At 46.1% G+C, this 19447-nt stretch overlaps 1 protein-coding gene across 1 annotated transcript in view; it reads right to left on the bottom strand.

The window, feature by feature from the left end:
- HCN4 (hyperpolarization activated cyclic nucleotide gated potassium channel 4) overlaps positions 1-19069 on the bottom strand; it is a 143389-nt gene extending 124320 nt beyond the window's left edge. Inside the window, exon 1 of the mRNA XM_014953846.1 lies at positions 18366-19069. Within this exon, the coding sequence (XP_014809332.1) occupies positions 18366-19069 (704 nt within the window). The remainder of the gene's footprint in view (positions 1-18365) is intronic.
- Positions 19070-19447: the final 378 nt, after the last annotated feature.

Below are 19447 nucleotides of genomic sequence, written 5' to 3'. Positions count from 1 at the left end.
CAGGGGAGGTTCAGGCTGGATATTAGGAAAAATGTTTTCACTGAAAGGGTTCTCAGCCATTGGAATGGGCTGCCCAGGGAGGTGGTTGAGGCCCCATCCCTGGAGGTGTTCAAAAGCCGGGTTGATGTAGTGCTGGGAGGTCTGGTTTAGTGATGATGCTCCTTGTTTGTTGTGTGGGTGTCTATTTTTGTCAGTCAGGTTGACGGTTGGACAAGATGATCTTTAAGGTCCCTTCCAACCTAGAAGATTCTGTGATTCTGTGATTCTGTCACCTTTGCACTGCCTCACTACGCCGCACGTAACTTCTGCCTCTCCGCAGAGAGCCGGGGTGTCACTGCGCTCCCTCGGCCCCCAGCCCTGGGCTCTGCACCCTCCCTCCGGCCCAGGGCTGAGGGACCAGGCAGAGCAGGGCTGGGTGAGGAGGGGGCTCCGCTTCCCCCCGTCCCCTGGGGACACACACAACTCCTTTGCGGATGAGACATGGCACCAGGTACCGCTGTGATGAGTTAGCACCTTGCCCTGAAACCACGTGGGATGCAATGGCTGGGAGGAAGGGACTTATTAATGTGGAGTCTCCTAGTCTTTGGAATGCAGCTCTTATCTCCTGCACAAGCTTTGGAGCGCTGATAACTTTGCAAGACATTTCTTTTCCCACACCCAGGCAAATCCAAATGCACTTCACTGGGTTTTCTTTCCATCCCCCAAACACGCAGGGGGTGGAAACGAGCATCCGACTGTGACAGCGCTCAGCAGCTCTGACCAGGAAAACTGAATCCCATCCGAGTTCCACAGCATCCAGTCTCCCTGGAGCTGTGTCCAGGGATGAGGAGTTACTCAGTGTACAGCTACTGATTTCCTGGCAGTCACAAGAAGCCTGAGCACAGCTGTGAAAATTGAAAAAAAAAAAAGAGTTATAGCTCCTACACTCGAGTCAGCTGGCAACCTGCAGCACCTCGCCTGCCTCTAAGCTCTTTAACAATAGATGCATAAACACAGACAACCTCTCCATCCAAAGAGGCAGAGATTTAAATCCTTAATTAGCACATTTGGACGAGTCACCACAAATGAGATTAGCTTTGGCGTATCGCTGGGGAAGCAGTTGTCCCCCCTATAATGTCCAAGTGGTGGGCCCTCAAGCTGACCTTGGAATTCCCCTTTGGATGTTCATCTGCTTTGCTCTCACCGGCGCCGTCTTCCCCCACTGCAGGCAGCATCTCTTCAGGAGTTAACAGCCTGGTTTTACTATAGTCTGGTGCTAATACCAGACACGGGGTGACCAGATTCGATGTCAGCCACTCTGAATATACTGCACGGAATGAATAATTTCAATTTGTAAAGGCACTTCCCAGGTAGCAAACCATTCGACGTGGAAAAGAGGGAGAAAAAAGGTCTCCATAACAGCACCTTGTTAGCCCGGCACACATCTGCGCTCTCTGTGTCTGGAGCCCTAACTGCTTTGTCTGCTGACAAACCCCTGGGTTTAGTGCTGTCAGCACTGCGGAGCTGTGGAGCCGCACAGAGCCAAGCTGCGCTCTCATCTGCCTTCGCCTTCACCAAAAAAAACCCCACCGTGCCCACTTAAGCAAGGATACCTGAGCAGGGCTTATTGCTTGGCATATATAAGGCAGCTTTGATTTGGAGACCCCAGGAGGAACTCTTGGTCAAGAAACCTTGTCCTGACTTGTAGGCTGAAAAGCAACTGTTTTACAACCGTCTGGCTAAGAAATGCTGGGATAAGGTGGGAAGGAGCACCGTGCTGCTGCTAGAGGAAGAGGGTATCTAAACGTTTCAGAAGAGAACTTAAATCACCCCTATTCACCATAATAACTCTGACTCTTCCGCAACGCAGAGCAAGTAAATCTCGTGGAATTATCGGGCACTGGACACCCAAAAGGTAATGGTGTCACCAGCCAGGTGCTGCCTGACTTGAAAGATCCAACTCCCTGAAAGGAGGGTGTAGAGAGGTGGGGGTCGGTCTCTTTTCTCAAGTCACAGGCGACAGGACAAGAGGAAATGGCCTCAAGTTGTGCCAGGGGAGGTTCAGGCTGGATATTAGGAAAAATGTTTTCCCTGAAAGGGTTCTCAGCCATTGGAATGGGCTGCCCAGGGAGGTGGTTGAGGCCCCATCCCTGGAGGTGTTCAAAAGCCGGGTTGATGTAGTGCTGGGAGGTCTGGTTTAGTGATGATGCTCCTTGTTTGTTGTGTGGGTGTCTATTTTTGTCAGTCAGGTTGACGGTTGGACAAGATGATCTTTAAGGTCCCTTCCAACCTAGAAGATTCTGTGATTCTGTGATTCTGTCACCTTTGCACTGCCTCACTACGCCGCACGTAACTTCTGCCTCTCCGCAGAGAGCCGGGGTGTCACTGCGCTCCCTCGGCCCCCAGCCCTGGGCTCTGCACCCTCCCTCCGGCCCAGGGCTGAGGGACCAGGCAGAGCAGGGCTGGGTGAGGAGGGGGCTCCGCTTCCCCCCGTCCCCTGGGGACACACACAACTCCTTTGCGGATGAGACATGGCACCAGGTACCGCTGTGATGAGTTAGCACCTTGCCCTGAAACCACGTGGGATGCAATGGCTGGGAGGAAGGGACTTATTAATGTGGAGTCTCCTAGTCTTTGGAATGCAGCTCTTATCTCCTGCACAAGCTTTGGAGCGCTGATAACTTTGCAAGACATTTCTTTTCCCACACCCAGGCAAGTCCAAATGCACTTCACTGGGTGCAAGACATTTCTTTTCCCACACCCAGGCAAATCCAAATGCACTTCACTGGGTTTTCTTTCCATCCCCCAAACACGCAGGGGGTGGAAACGAGCATCCGACTGTGACAGCGCTCAGCAGCTCTGACCAGGAAAACTGAATCCCATCCGAGTTCCACAGCATCCAGTCTCCCTGGAGCTGTGTCCAGGGATGAGGAGTTACTCAGTGTACAGCTACTGATTTCCTGGCAGTCACAAGAAGCCTGAGCACAGCTGTGAAAATTGAAAAAAAAAAAGAGTTATAGCTCCTACACTCGAGTCAGCTGGCAACCTGCAGCACCTCGCCTGCCTCTAAGCTCTTTAACAATAGATGCATAAACACAGACAACCTCTCCATCCAAAGAGGCAGAGATTTAAATCCTTAATTAGCACATTTGGACGAGTCACCACAAATGAGATTAGCTTTGGCGTATCGCTGGGGAAGCAGTTGTCCCCCCTATAATGTCCAAGTGGTGGGCCCTCAAGCTGACCTTGGAATTCCCCTTTGGATGTTCATCTGCTTTGCTCTCACCGGCGCCGTCTTCCCCCACTGCAGGCAGCATCTCTTCAGGAGTTAACAGCCTGGTTTTACTATAGTCTGGTGCTAATACCAGACACGGGGTGACCAGATTCGATGTCAGCCACTCTGAATATACTGCACGGAATGAATAATTTCAATTTGTAAAGGCACTTCCCAGGTAGCAAACCATTCAACGTGGAAAAGGGGCAGAAAAAAAGGTCTCCAGAACAGCACCTTGTTAGCCCGGCACACATCTGCGCTCTCTGTGTCTGGAGCCCTAACTGCTTTGTCTGCTGACAAACCCCTGGGTTTAGTGCTGTCAGCACTGCGGAGCTGTGGAGCCGCACAGAGCCAAGCTGCGCTCTCATCTGCCTTCGCCTTCACCAAAAAAAACCCCACCGTGCCCACTTAAGCAAGGATACCTGAGCAGGGCTTATTGCTTGGCATATATAAGGCAGCTTTGATTTGGAGACCCCAGGAGGAACTCTTGGTCAAGAAACCTTGTCCTGACTTGTAGGCTGAAAAGCGACTGTTTTACAACCGTCTGGCTAAGAAATGCTGGGATAAGGTGGGAAGGAGCACTGTGCTGCTGCTAGAGGAAGAGGGTATCTAAACGTTTCAGAAGAGAACTTAAATCACCCCTATTCACCATAATAACTCTGACTCTTCCGCAACGCAGAGCAAGTAAATCTCGTGGAATTATCGGGCACTGGACACCCAAAAGGTAATGGTGTCACCAGCCAGGTGCTGCCTGACTTGAAAGATGGTTGTGGATTCTACACCTGTGTCACCAGTCACAAGAACTGAGAAAGGAGGAGAAGAAGACATCGATTTCTTCACATGGAAATTAGCCTTTGCTGTGTTACAAACCAGGGAAGGGATAGAAGAGCATCTGGCAGAGTGGGTCATTTTCTTAATTCTTCCTCTTGGCCTTGAGTTCTGGAAATAGCCTCACCCCCCTGCACCCAGGCCCTTGCTCAGCCATAGGCCACGTGGCATAAATAACTCCGGAGCGAAACCTTGTGGCTCTCACGAGCCACTTCCCTACGGACTGGCCTTTCCCTTACGCTCCTCAGTGAAAATGGGGTTTTTTTGAAGTTCTCAAAGACAGAAAAGGAGTTGGCACCTTTCTTTTTGAGTGACATTCATCTGTAGGTAAATTGATTTAATAGCTTGTTAGAGTGCCAATTAGAACCAACAATAACTCAATTGACCTATAACTGCCTTGGCACCAACACAGCTTTCAAAAATAAGAGAAAGGAAGAAATCTATGCTCTGGCAGATTGAGAGCTCCGATAGGCAGTTTCAAGAGCAAACTGAGGGATTCATGGGCTTGCTAATGAGATGCTCATAACACATCAGAAACAAAGACAAATTTCAATGGTTTCAAGCTAAAATGACACTATGTTATCTCCAGACAAAGATCACTCTTTTATCTGTATAATAAATGGATTTCAGTGCAGCAGCAGTGACTCTACAGTAGAAATAACTGAGTGCAACAGAAAGCAGTAGCACAGTTACCTAACCAGAGTCACAGTGAAATGAAAATTCAAGTTCACCTGCGTATAATAGTACTGAAAAGTCCTACACTGATTCTCTGTATGCCTACCAACAAACACCTTTAGAAAATACTTTTTTTCCCCCTCAAAAAAAAATCCGTTTCACACTGATGCAGAGGAGATAGTGCTTGTGTACAAATTCATAAATTTAAATGCTTAGCTCAAAGGATTGAGATATTTCAAGTTTAAAAAAATAAAAAATGGGCAGTCTTCTAAACATTTCTGGGCTGGTGTTGTCCAAGGATGGAAGGAGGGATAATGTGGAAGGGTTTTAAATTCCTAGGCAAAGTGATCCATTCTTAAATCAGGAAGGAAAGCAGGGACTGAGAATAGTTTGAAGAGTCAAGAAGGACGATAGCGACTAAGAATATACAGAAAGAAAGAATTTTGGGGAGACTCACCCAGAAAAAAACCTGAAGAATAAGGATGGAGACTGACAAGGGAGGGAACTGGTCTGAGTTAGGTGTACTGCAACTCGAGCATGGGCTCCCCCCTGAGAAGAGGCATTACTAAGGACTAAGGTGAGGTGGAAAACAGGGATCAGATGAAGAGCTGGGTACTGGCACCTAGGACTGGCTGGAGAAGAGACCTGCTACAACACGCCTGGAAAATGGGGATGGGACTGCTGGGATAAGAAACACAAACTTGAAGTGAGGGATGGGGAAAACAACAGGTTGGAGAGAGTGGGGCAGAAGGCGTCATGCTTTGGTACTCGAGAGAAAACAAGCTGGAGAGTTTGTAATAATCAGAGCACATCTCCCTTCTAAGCCTGGAGAGTAACCCAAGAATCTGGTGAATCATCACTCTTTTGCTCTAACTACTTGCTACGGCCCTTGCTTAATTCAGAGCAGAGGGCAGAGCAGCATATCCTCCAAAAGATCCATACCTGCTAATGAACCCAGAGATATTATTATGATGACGATGGGAATTGATTAGCTTTTCAAAACGTTAACAACTGTACAAAACCACTGTATGACAAATTAGCCTGCAAAGGGAAAAGCTCAGGTTATGAAATAGCAGGACGGAGATTAGCTGTACATAGATTTTATGTTACAGTCATGACACGAATCAAAACAGTTCTTCCCATAGAATTCATGCTTCTGATGAGGAAGATGAGAGGAAGGGCTTGAGGCAGACGTATGCTGAAAAGAGATTTTCTATAGGAGCTCCTTTCTTGCACAAACTGGAAGGTTTATAATAAAAGAGATAAGGAACTGCAGAATGAGATGTGATGGCTAGGGCAGATGAGATTCCCTCTCTGCCAAAAAGTTCCTGCAGAGGTGTTAGGCAAATCACTCAATCCAAAACTGTAATTAGAACAATATTCTTAGGCAATGATTAAAGAGAACACTATGTCATTGTTTACAACTATGGTGGTGTTTTTTTTTCGCTATAACAACAGATAAATTAACAAACACCAGAGGCCTGGGAAGAGGGTGGGTGGGATCGGCATGCCCATTTCTCAGTCTGGCTGCTCACCAAGCAAGTCTAAAAAATGGGCCAAATCAGAAGGTCCCAATCCTCCTACAGCACCCATTACTCCTCAAACAAGTAGTGATTACCTCCATGCCCTTGTCTTCTGGGTCACAGCGATGTCTGATTCCTGACTAAGCACCCGGAGAGGCAGAGCCCTGAACACAAGGTATGCTGTGTAATGCTCCGTACTCTGCAAAACAGGTCCTCAGATTGACTACACCAATTTAAGGAATGTTTTTTGACCTTAATCTCTATGAGTCTCTGCCACGTCACTATAAACTGGGGATGATAGTACCAGTTTCCTAGCCAAGGTGACAGGAAGCAAAATGAACATTTATTACTATGATAGTTGAATGTTTTATAAGTGCCAAATTAAAAAAAGGACACAAGGAAATTAACCTGTTTCTTTCAGGATAGGATCTGAATAAGATATAATAAATAAGGTATGCTATCTCATAAGGAGAGATGCAGAAAATGTTAAATAGTTTTTCACAAAGAAACCATCCCTACGTGCACCGAATGGGCTTCTGTGGAAGAGATAACTATCTAGTGGCAGATTCGTACAAAGGGCCTGAATTAAGTTTCTACAGAAAATCTTAATCACGACACTTCCTTAAATCTCAGTGCTTACTTTAGTATTTATGGATACTCTTCCATCTCATTTTCTGCATGTGAACATACATGAAAATACCATAATAAATGATAATAGTCTTAAAACTGATACACTGAGGTGTTTCATTTACTGAGGCCTTCCTGTTTTCAGCTGCTGCCTTTTCTAGCACCTGAACATTTCTCATACAAAAACTATATCCCTGCATCGATTGTTTAGGGAGGGATTTTTTATCCTCTGCCTCATGAACTAGGGCATGATGCATGTGATGACCTGCTCCCGGACAGAAGTACGGCTGCACTAGCCTGCTCCCCTCAGTTCATGGTCACAAGCCCATGATTTTTCTCCTCCAGCCTGCTTCACACCCACTGAAGACAACAGAAGGGCAATCCATGCTGTTCAGTGGGATTTGGATTATCCCTTATATTATTCCTGTTTGGATCCTCTCGTTCTGCCCTGGGAATTGGCAGGAAAGTTGTCTGCAGTAAAGACAGCAAGATCTGACTTTGGGAAAGCATCTCCCCTTCCTCAGCCAGCAGTGTCCTCACGCTGTTTTGAGGGAACTGCCATCTGCATGAACAAGACAAGAAATCAGCCAAGTCTACGAGCCGCCTGCCAATAACCCCGTGCCCGATTGGGATGTTGTCTTTGTTTCTAACAACAGGCACAGGTTCTGCTACTGATGCAACTCCTTCCCTGACTTCTCCCTGTCAGCAGAGGTTTCACTGAACCAGAATCTCCATTTGCTGTACAAAAGGCTCCCACAACAGGCAGTTTTCATTTGCCTTTGGTATGAGCAGGGGGCAAGTCACGAGATGGGAGTCTGGGCAGTGTGGGCAGGTTCTGAATGTGGACAGGGAGAAAGCAAAGCTGGCCCAAGCAGCAGCACTCTGGGCAGCAGGTAAAGAAAAGGGCCTTATTGTCTGAGAGCAGGGAGAGCACCACCCACCTAAGCCAGAGAGCAGTGCTGCGTGCTTCACAAACTGCCTACCCTTCTAAAAAACAGGGAAAAGCTTATGCATGAACTGTCTCCACTCTGGAAATCAGTTCTTCTCAGGAGAGTGGAAAAGGTAAATGTGCATCCCTCTTATTTTTGCTCAATCTCAGCAGTGCTATGGGGTTCAGCAGTTAGTACTGGAATTGGGAAATCCCCCCGATTCCCCCCGTGAGAAGGCAGTCGGAATGACACTGCTCAGGGGGCTGGAGCAGCACCAAGGGGAGCCAATGATTTTGTTCTTCAGGAATTTCCCTACCTTACACATGGCACCCGAGCAGCTATTTCTTTGGGTGCCACAGAAATCTCCCCAGGTTCCCAAGCAGAGATGGGGCTCTGGCAGAGGAAGCAAATAAAAAAAAAAAGGATCTGTTTGCAGACAAGTATTACAAGTAAGGGAGAAGAGTGAAAAGAAAAACTCTAAAATCTGAAGATGGGACTGTTATTGAGTGGAATATTTTCCATTGTTTTCAAGGAGGCAGCAGCTTCTTTTTTTCTGTGAAGAAGTTAGTACATTACTGGGCAGGGGATAATGTGCAGTTCTATTTACATCCACTGTTTGGACTATTTTGGTCCTTCAGATAGTATATCTGTTCTCTGGCCTTTCTAAAAGCAGCATGCTACTCTTTTTTGCAAGCAATTCTGGATAGCAGCTACAACCAATATGCTTCAGTCAGCTCCAAACTAGATAGATCATTGTTTGTCTGGAATTTTTTTATTAAACCAATTGTACTGGATCAATGCTTCCTCTAAGCAATAAATTACAATTCTATCTACCCCGTGAAAAAGCTTTCAAAGTCACAGATAAATCTTGATCTAGGAAATGCAGTCTGGCTCTGCACCAATGTGCGATCAACCACAGATGCAAATAAACTCAAGCCTCCAGCACATACATCTGCACCTCAGAATAGGAACCTGTATTCTTATTTTCATTAGAAATTGCTAAGATGCCTTTTAAGTGCTTCTAGAACTAGTCCACTGCATTAGTCATGAGTACTCAGGAGCACTGAGTTTGGTTTTTATAAAGGTCATTCGGTGTCTTTTCCCCTCACAATGGACTAAAAGCAGAAATCAACAGAGCCTTAATCTATATTAATTTGTTTTACTCTTGGAAGGTCATAGATTTGCCACTGGAATTAGCCATATTAGATGCTAAAACAATAATCTAATGAGACGATGATGAAAGCCTCTGTTCTATTCTAAACCAGGGACTCCTCTCACACAGGGCGAAGGAGAAGCACCTCCATGAAGTCAGAGGAATTACACCAATGTCATTTCACAGCAGAATCAAGCGCCGGTAAATAGGGCTGGAGCGTTCCCTTCCAAACTTCCCATCTCAAGCTGCACTGAGAGAGGAGTCACGAGGTCTGGAGCTCTACCAAAACCCCTGGAGATGCACCTCACTCAGAGGTGAAACTGGTTTCTCCAAAAAGACAGAAAACAAGTCTGAGTCTAAATATTTATCAAGTTGAACACCAAATGCTGCTGCACAGCTTTGGTGAGAGCGAAGTGCAGGATAACACCTCGTGCAAGATCCTAACGCTCCCGAATCTGCACCCATCTACAACACGGAGCAATCATGCATTGCACTGCGTAATTTGCCAAGCAGAAAATAGAGTCCTTTGGGTCAAGGATATAGCTCTTGCAAATATTTTGATAATATCTCCTCTTTGGTGCAATGTGCTGCATTTCAGAGGTCAAAAATGTTATTCGTATTCATGTGAGTTGCTTCCAAGACAGATGCTTTAGTGGCATTCGGAGAAGGAGGGAATACAAAACCCGAACAGAATCCAGGAGAGCTCCCACTCTGCTCCTTCAAGACAGCCATTGTTCAGAGGCCATTTTTCATGGAAGCCCACGCGTTTCTCTGAAAGGCAGTCAGATTCTAACAGATACACTGCAAGTGACCTAGAAACAGGGGTGAACAAAGTTCCCCACAAAATGTCCATACTGGCCATACAGTAGCGCATCCAGCTCCTCTGGCCTCTTCAAATATCTCTGTACTACAAATATCTCACTGCCCCTGCCCCATCTGATGTTGAGATATATAATATTAAGGAGAAAGCACATATTTGTGTTCTAGGCTTCTAGCAGCAATTTAGAAGAAACACGAAGTGGTAAGATAGCAGCCTACCCGGAATCTGACCCTGAGCAGCGAGTCTTTTGCACCAGGATGCAGGGACCCAACTCCCTGTGCTTTCTCTGTACAAATGCAAAGCTATGTCAGGGGAGGATTTGATTATTAATAGGAACGAGTCATACATGCATTCCTATAAATCTGCATCCACACGAATGTCTGAGCGTTAGCAGACTCAGAGTGATCAGCTGGCTCGGGAGAGTCTGGCTTGCCTGCATATTCCATCCCTTTGTGGAAGGCTAGGAGCGGCCCTAGAGCCAAGAACCTCAGAAATAAAATCTTCCCTCATCATTCACTGGGCTGTTTTAAGGAATAAGCAGTGGTTTGCTAGGAATCTTAAAAAAATAAACTCTTAGGACTATCTCACCTTGGGCAAGGTGGTTACCTCAGCTACTGCTACAATGCCCTTACTGAAGTTTGCCGGTCTGGTTCTATGCTGGAAAGATAAAGATGGAAGGGAATACATCCTCTACCTGGGTACGTAAAAGATACGCAAACTGAACGCTGCTTTTCCATAAATCCAAACACAATTCAGAGACTAAACCCAAAATTCCTTGAGGGTGTGACACACAGAGAAGCCCTTGCTAGAGGAAGCACAGTAGATAGGGTTTTAACTCCAGACTAGAGGTAAATAATACAAGATCTATAATAATACAAGATCTATAGCCAATTGATTGTGTTCTTTTCAAAGGTAATCACTCGCACATTTCACTGTGTGTGTGAGGTGTGACTTGATCAGTCACAACTGGGGGGGCTATTTTAGACTCCTTCCAACCTGGGTATGTTATCTCCAGACAAAGATCACTCTTTTATCTGTATAATAAATGGATTTCAGTGCAGCAGCAGTGACTCTACAGTAGAAATAACTGAGTGCAACAGAAAGCAGTAGCACAGTTACCTAACCAGAGTAACAGTGAAATGAAAATTCAAGTTCACCTGCGTATAATAGTACTGAAAAGTCCTACACTGCTTCTCTGTATGCCTACCAACAAACACCTTTAGAAAATACTTTTTTTCCCCCTCAAAAAAAATCCGTTTCACACTGATGCAGAGGAGATAGTGCTTGTGTACAAATTCATAAATTTAAATGCTTAGCTCAAAGGATTGAGATATTTCAAGTTTAAAAAAATAAAAAATGGGCAGTCTTCTAAACATTTCTGGGCTGGTGTTGTCCAAGGATGGAAAGAGGGATAATGTGGAAGGGTTTTAAATTACTAGGCAAAGTGATCCATTCTTAAATCAGGAAGGAAAGCAGGGACTGAGAATAGTTTGAAGAGTCAAGAAGGACGATAGCGACTAAGAATATACAGAAAGAAAGAATTTTGGGGAGACTCACCCAGAAAAAAACCTGAAGAATAAGGATGGAGACTGACAAGGGAGGGAACTGGTCTGAGTTAGGTGTACTGCAACTCGAGCATGGGCTCCCCCCTGAGAAGAGGCATTACTAAGGACTAAGGTGAGGTGGAAAACAGGGATCAGATGAAGAGCTGGGTACTGGCACCTAGGACTGGCTGGAGAAGAGACCTGCTACAACACGCCTGGAAAATGGGGATGGGACTGCTGGGATAAGAAACACAAACTTGAAGTGAGGGATGGGGAAAACAACAGGTTGGAGAGAGTGGGGCAGAAGGCGTCATGCTTTGGTACTCGAGAGAAAACAAGCTGGAGAGTTTGTAATAATCAGAGCACATCTCCCTTCTAAGCCTGGAGAGTAACCCAAGAATCTGGTGAATCATCACTCTTTTGCTCTAACTACTTGCTACGGCCCTTGCTTAATTCAGAGCAGAGGGCAGAGCAGCATATCCTCCAAAAGATCCATACCTGCTAATGAACCCAGAGATATTATTATGATGACGATGGGGATTGATTTGCTTTTCAAAACCTTAACAACTGTACAAAACCACTGTATGACAAATTAGCCTGCAAAGGGAAAAGCTCAGGTTATGAAATAGCAGGACGGAGATTAGCTGTACATAGATTTTATGTTACAGTCATGACACGAATCAAAACAGTTCTTCCCATAGAATTCATGCTTCTGATGAGGAAGATGAGAGGAAGGGCTTGAGGCAGACGTATGCTGGAAAGAGATTTTCTAGAGGAGCTCCTTTCTTGCACAAACTGGAAGGTTTATAATAAAAGAGATAAGGAACTGCAGAATGAGATGTGATGGCTAGGGCAGATGAGATTCCCTCTCTGCCAAAAAGTTCCTGCAGAGGTGTTAGGCAAATCACTCAATCCAAAACTGTAATTAGAACAATATTCTTAGGCAATGATTAAAGAGAACACTATGTCATTGTTTACAACTATGGTGGTGTTTTTTTTTCGCTATAACAACAGATAAATTAACAAACACCAGAGGCCTGGGAAGAGGGTGGGTGGGATCGGCATGCCCATTTCTCAGTCTGGCTGCTCACCAAGGAAGTCTAAAAAATGGGCCAAATCAGAAGGTCCCAATCCTCCTACAGCACCCATTACTCCTCAAACAAGTAGTGATTACCTCCGTGCCCTTGTCTTCTGGGTCACAGCGATGTCTGATTCCTGACTAAGCACCCGGAGAGGCAGAGCCCTGAACACAAGGTATGCTGTGTAATGCTCCGTACTCTGCAAAACAGGTCCTCAGATTGACTACACCAATTTAAGGAATGTTTTTTGACCTTAATCTCTATGAGTCTCTGCCACGTCACTATAAACTGGGGATGATAGTACCAGTTTCCTAGCCAAGGTGACAGGAAGCAAAATGAACATTTATTACTATGATAGTTGAATGTTTTATAAGTGCCAAATTAAAAAAAGGACACAAGGAAATTAACCTGTTTCTTTCAGGATAGGATCTGAATAAGATATAATAAATAAGGTATGCTATCTCATAAGGAGAGATGCAGAAAATGTTAAATAGTTTTTCACAAAGAAACCATCCCTACGTGCACCGAATGGGCTTCTGTGGAAGAGATAACTATCTAGTGGCAGATTCGTACAAAGGGCCTGAATTAAGTTTCTACAGAAAATCTTAATCACGACACTTCCTTAAATCTCAGTGCTTACTTTAGTATTTATGGATACTCTTCCATCTCATTTTCTGCATGTGAACATACATGAAAATACCATAATAAATGATAATAGTCTTAAAACTGATACACTGAGGTGTTTCATTTACTGAGGCCTTCCTGTTTTCAGCTGCTGCCTTTTCTAGCACCTGAACATTTCTCATACAAAAACTATATCCCTGCATCGATTGTTTAGGGAGGGATTTTTTATCCTCTGCCTCATGAACTAGGGCATGATGCATGTGATGACCTGCTCCCGGACAGAAGTACGGCTGCACTAGCCTGCTCCCCTCAGTTCATGGTCACAAGCCCATGATTTTTCTCCTCCAGCCTGCTTCACACCCACTGAAGACAACAGAAGGGCAATCCATGCTGTTCAGTGGGATTTGGATTATCCCTTATATTATTCCTGTTTGGATCCTCTCGTTCTGCCCTGGGAATTGGCAGGAAAGTTGTCTGCAGTAAAGACAGCAAGATCTGACTTTGGGAAAGCATCTCCCCTTCCTCAGCCAGCAGTGTCCTCACGCTGTTTTGAGGGAACTGCCATCTGCATGAACAAGACAAGAAATCAGCCAAGTCTACGAGCCGCCTGCCAATAACCCCGTGCCCGATTGGGATGTTGTCTTTGTTTCTAACAACAGGCACAGGTTCTGCTACTGATGCAACTCCTTCCCTGACTTCTCCCTGTCAGCAGAGGTTTCACTGAACCAGAATCTCCATTTGCTGTACAAAAGGCTCCCACAACAGGCAGTTTTCATTTGCCTTTGGTATGAGCAGGGGGCAAGTCACGAGATGGGAGTCTGGGCAGTGTGGGCAGGTTCTGAATGTGGACAGGGAGAAAGCAAAGCTGGCCCAAGCAGCAGCACTCTGGGCAGCAGGTAAAGAAAAGGGCCTTATTGTCTGAGAGCAGGGAGAGCACCACCCACCTAAGCCAGAGAGCAGTGCTGCGTGCTTCACAAACTGCCTACCCTTCTAAAAAACAGGGAAAAGCTTATGCATGAACTGTCTCCACTCTGGAAATCAGTTCTTCTCAGGAGAGTGGAAAAGGTAAATGTGCATCCCTCTTATTTTTGCTCAATCTCAGCAGTGCTATGGGGTTCAGCAGTTAGTACTGGAATTGGGAAATCCCCCCGATTCCCCCCGTGAGAAGGCAGTCGGAATGACACTGCTCAGGGGGCTGGAGCAGCACCAAGGGGAGCCAATGATTTTGTTCTTCAGGAATTTCCCTACCTTACACATGGCACCCGAGCAGCTATTTCTTTGGGTGCCACAGAAATCTCCCCAGGTTCCCAAGCAGAGACGGGGCTCTGGCAGAGGAAGCAAATGAAAAAAAAAAAGGATCTGTTTGCAGACAAGTATTACAAGTAAGGGAGAAGAGTGAAAAGAAAAACTCTAAAATCTGAAGATGGGACTGTTATTGAGTGGAATATTTTCCATTGTTTTCAAGGAGGCAGCAGCTTCTTTTTTTCTGTGAAGAAGTTAATACATTACTGGGCAGGGGATAATGTGCAGTTCTATTTACATCCACTGTTTGGACTATTTTGGTCCTTCAGATAGTATATCTGTTCTCTGGCCTTTCTAAAAGCAGCATGCTACTCTTTTTTGCAAGCAATTCTGGATAGCAGCTACAACCAATATGCTTCAGTCAGCTCCAAACTAGATAGATCATTGTTTGTCTGGAATTTTTTTATTAAACCAATTGTACTGGATCAATGCTTCCTCTAAGCAATAAATTACAATTCTATCTACCCCGTGAAAAAGCTTTCAAAGTCACAGATAAATCTTGATCTAGGAAATGCAGTCTGGCTCTGCACCAATGTGCGATCAACCACAGATGCAAATAAACTCAAGCCTCCAGCACATACATCTGCACCTCAGAATAGGAACCTGTATTCTTATTTTCATTAGAAATTGCTAAGATGCCTTTTAAGTGCTTCTAGAACTAGTCCACTGCATTAGTCATGAGTACTCAGGAGCACTGAGTTTGGTTTTTATAAAGGTCATTCGGTGTCTTTTCCCCTCACAATGGACTAAAAGCAGAAATCAACAGAGCCTTAATCTATATTAATTTGTTTTACTCTTGGAAGGTCATAGATTTGCCACTGGAATTAGCCATATTAGATGCTAAAACAATAATTTAATGAGACGATGATGAAAGCCTCTGTTCTATTCTAAACCAGGGACTCCTCTCACACAGGGCGAAGGAGAAGCACCTCCATGAAGTCAGAGGAATTACACCAATGTCATTTCACAGCAGAATCAAGCGCCGGTAAATAGGGCTGGAGCGTTCCCTTCCAAACTTCCCATCTCAAGCTGCACTGAGAGAGGAGTCACGAGGTCTGGAGCTCTACCAAAACCCCTGGAGATGCACCTCACTCAGAGGTGAAACTGGTTTCTCCAAAAAGACAGAAAACAAGTCTGAGTCTAAATATTTATCAAGTTGAACACCAAATGCTGCTGCACAGCTTTGGTGAGAGCGAAGTGCAGGATAACACCTCGTGCAAGATCCTCACGCTCCCGAATCTGCACCCATCTACAACACGGAGCAATCATGCATTGCACTGCGTAATTTGCCAAGCAGAAAATAGAGTCCTTTGGGTCAAGGATATAGCTCTTGCAAATATTTTGATAATATCTCCTCTTTGGTGCAATGTGCTGCATTTCAGAGGTCAAAAATGTTATTCGTATTCATGTGAGTTGCTTCCAAGACAGATGCTTTAGTGGCATTCGGAGAAGGAGGGAATACAAAACCCGAACAGAATCCAGGAGAGCTCCCACTCTGCTCCTTCAAGACAGCCATTGTTCAGAGGCCATTTTTCATGGAAGCCCACGCGTTTCTCTGAAAGGCAGTCAGATTCTAACAGATACACTGCAAGTGACCTAGAAACAGGGGTGAACAAAGTTCCCCACAAAATGTCCATACTGGCCATACAGTAGCGCATCCAGCTCCTCTGGCCTCTTCAAATAGCTCTGTACTACAAATATCTCACTGCCCCTGCCCCATCTGATGTTGAGATATATAATATTAAGGAGAAAGCACATATTTGTGTTCTAGGCTTCTAGCAGCAATTTAGAAGAAACACGAAGTGGTAAGATAGCAGCCTACCCGGAATCTGACCCTGAGCAGCGAGTCTTTTGCACCAGGATGCAGGGACCCAACTCCCTGTGCTTTCTCTGTACAAATGCAAAGCTATGTCAGGGGAGGATTTGATTATTAATAGGAACGAGTCATACATGCATTCCTATAAATCTGCATCCACACGAATGTCTGAGCGTTAGCAGACTCAGAGTGATCAGCTGGCTCGGGAGAGTCTGGCTTGCCTGCATATTCCATCCCTTTGTGGAAGGCTAGGAGCAGCCCTAGAGCCAAGAACCTCAGAAATAAAATCTTCCCTCATCATTCACTGGGCTGTTTTAAGGAATAAGCAGTGGTTTGCTAGGAATCTTAAAAAAATAAACTCTTAGGACTATCTCACCTTGGGCAAGGTGGTTACCTCAGCTACTGCTACAATGCCCTTACTGAAGTTTGCCGGTCTGGTTCTATGCTGGAAAGATAAAGATGGAAGGGAATACATCCTCTACCTGGGTACGTAAAAGATACGCAAACTGAACGCTGCTTTTCCATAAATCCAAACACAATTCAGAGACTAAACCCAAAATTCCTTGAGGGTGTGACACACAGAGAAGCCCTTGCTAGAGGAAGCACAGTAGATAGGGTTTTAACTCCAGACTAGAGGTAAATAATACAAGATCTATAGCCAAGAGTATGAAATTGATTGTGTTCTTTTCAAAGGTAATCACTCGCACATTTCACTGTGTGTGTGAGGTGTGACTTGATCAGTCACAACTGGGGGGGCTATTTTAGACTCCTTCCAACCTGGGTTTGAATAAGATTGTACTTGCAAGGACTACGAATCGTGATGTAGCTACTGGAAAGCCTCATCTGCTCGGTCAGCTGTGCGCTTGGGACACTTGAATGCCCTGAATTTAAACGACAACGCAGTCTTCCAATTCACCTAGCCTTCTAATAACATTTGTTAATCCAAGCAAATATCAAGGAATCTGTTCAGTGCCAGTGCTGAATCTTCTCAGTGTGTGGACTGCTTGCTAAATCCCTATAAAGGTAGTGTCAAGAGGTTTCTGTTGGTTCTGTCTTTGGGCACCCACATCCACCCTGGCGCTCCTTCCTGCAATTACCTTGCTAACTGTATCGTAGGGAATAATGCAAGGTTTCCTGAAGAGTCCAAGAATTCAATAAAATCATACAGTTTGATAGATCTGCATTTGAATAATGTTCTTCTCCTGCATGCTTTTAAATTTGAGACGTAAGCCAGTTGTAATTAAAGTTGAAGCAATAAACCTTAGCCATTGATTGCACTAAGTAATTAATTATTGATTGCAGTACTTTGCATACATATTGCAGAGGACAATTCACTTGTGCAGTAGACAATATTTTACTCAGAAATACCCAAACACAACCCCTCTGCCACACAGAACTACACAAAAATTGTCTCTAGGCTTTACAAGTTCATTTCCTTATTAACCTTCATGGAAACGTTGCTGTCTGAGTGAAAGCAAGCTGCTATTTTCATAAAGACATTGTTAACTATTCCCTATCCAAATTCCTTTTGCAAATAAGGATCTACAGATGCAAAAGAGGAAATCTTCCCCTGTAAGAGTCGGAAGGTGTTAAGTTCCTTCTTAATGACCGCTGCTGTCCCCTGCACATACCAATTCCTGAGGAGCGATGCTGCAGTAAGAAGCCCTACAGAACAGCACCAGGGGCAACATCCTTCCCCAACTCTCCGGGAAGGAGAAGGGAGAGGGCTCTGAGGCACGAAAACGGGAGCTGAAACGTTAATCAGGCAGCCCATCTGCTCTGAACTGGAGACGTAGGACTGGAGATGTAGGACTAGTTAAGCAGCAGACACCACCACGCTTTTAGTCTAGAGCTGTGCATCAGGTGGGATCATTTTTCCCCATTCACACTGAACTTACAGAGAGGCTTTCCCTTATAAAAAGCCAAAACGAAAGACGTTTGTTGGTTAAAAACACAATTTGAAATGAATAACGTGTGGGGACACTAAAATTAAGCTTAAATATAAATGAAACCTGCAGATGGCTTGACTTTAGACCTCGGATGTGTCCTCCAGCTCCTGTGACTAGTAAATTAGCAAGGAAAGTTATGCCTGGGTGTGTGCTGTGTGCGGAAAGGTGTGAGCTGGGCACGGTCAGGAAGGGGCAGGGGGCAGGCCAGCTAGTTTTGAGTGGGCCAGGAAGGGGGGATTGTACCTGAAGTCGCTGTAGGGATGGATGATCCAGAACCCGGCAGATTTAACCCTTTCCTGCTCCCTCTCCACGGCCTTCTGGCTGCCAAACATCCTCAAGGAGAATTTGTTGACCCCCGGCTGGAGCATGGCCCCGAACTGCCTCTGCATGAAACCGGCTTGGCCCAGCCTCTGCTCCTCATCTGGGGTGATCTGGTCGCACCCTCCACCTCCTTCCACTTTGATGGAGGTAGAGGAGCAAGCCCGGGCGGGCTGCTGCTGGGGCTCCGGGGGGGACGCCGGTGGTGGGGGCGCAGGCAGTCCCTGCTCCAGCTCCCCACTGCCGGGGGGGCTCTTGTCCTCACAGGGGGAGGCTGGCTCCCCTTCCCCGCCGATCAGCCTCTTCTCCTCGGCCGCATCGTGGAGGTGCCTGCTGGTCAGCGAGGACAGGCTCCCTTTGAAGCGGCGGCAGTCCCCGTTGGTGCTGGTCTTGGCCCCCTTGCTGCCTGCCTCCGTCTCCAGGAGGCCGGGGTCCCCCCCTCTGCCGGGGTCTCCCCCGAGTGCCCGGGTGCTCCCAGCAGAGGGCGAAGGCAGTGGCTTCAGCCTGATGCTTTTCCTCCGGGTGTCCTTGTCGCTGTCATCCTCCTCGTCCATGATCGACGCCTTGGGTCCTATCTGCTGGGGCAGGCTGTAGAGCCTCTTGCGCATAGAGGGGGGCAGCTTGTCCATGGCCGATGCTGCTGCTGCTGCTGCTCAGATAGAGGGAGAGACACCCCCCCCTCCGGGCTCTGCGCAAGGAGGGGAACCGGCACTGCCCCCAGGCCCCGGCCCCTGCTCAAGGGGCTGAAAGGACCAGAGACTGGCGTGTCATCTCCTTACCAGGCTGTGGCATCCACAGGCTCTGCATCAAAACACAGGCTCTGCATCCAGAAGGGAAGGGAAGGGAAGAGAAAAAAAAAAAAAAAAAGAAAAAGAGGGAAGGCAAAAAAGCCCCCTCCTCCCCAGACTCCTCCGATGTCCCGATTTGGCTACTTTGCTGCTTGTCTCCCCTTGGTGAGCGTTACTGCAATCCCTGTCTGCTCAGATCCAGAGCACTGGGCAAGAAGT

Source organism: Calidris pugnax, unplaced genomic scaffold (genome assembly GCF_001431845.1).
Source record: "Calidris pugnax isolate Ruff unplaced genomic scaffold, ASM143184v1 scaffold237, whole genome shotgun sequence".
Lineage (NCBI taxonomy): Eukaryota > Metazoa > Chordata > Aves > Charadriiformes > Scolopacidae > Calidris > Calidris pugnax.
Note: the sequence above shows the minus strand (reverse complement) of the source record. Positions and strands in the feature narration are given on the sequence as shown.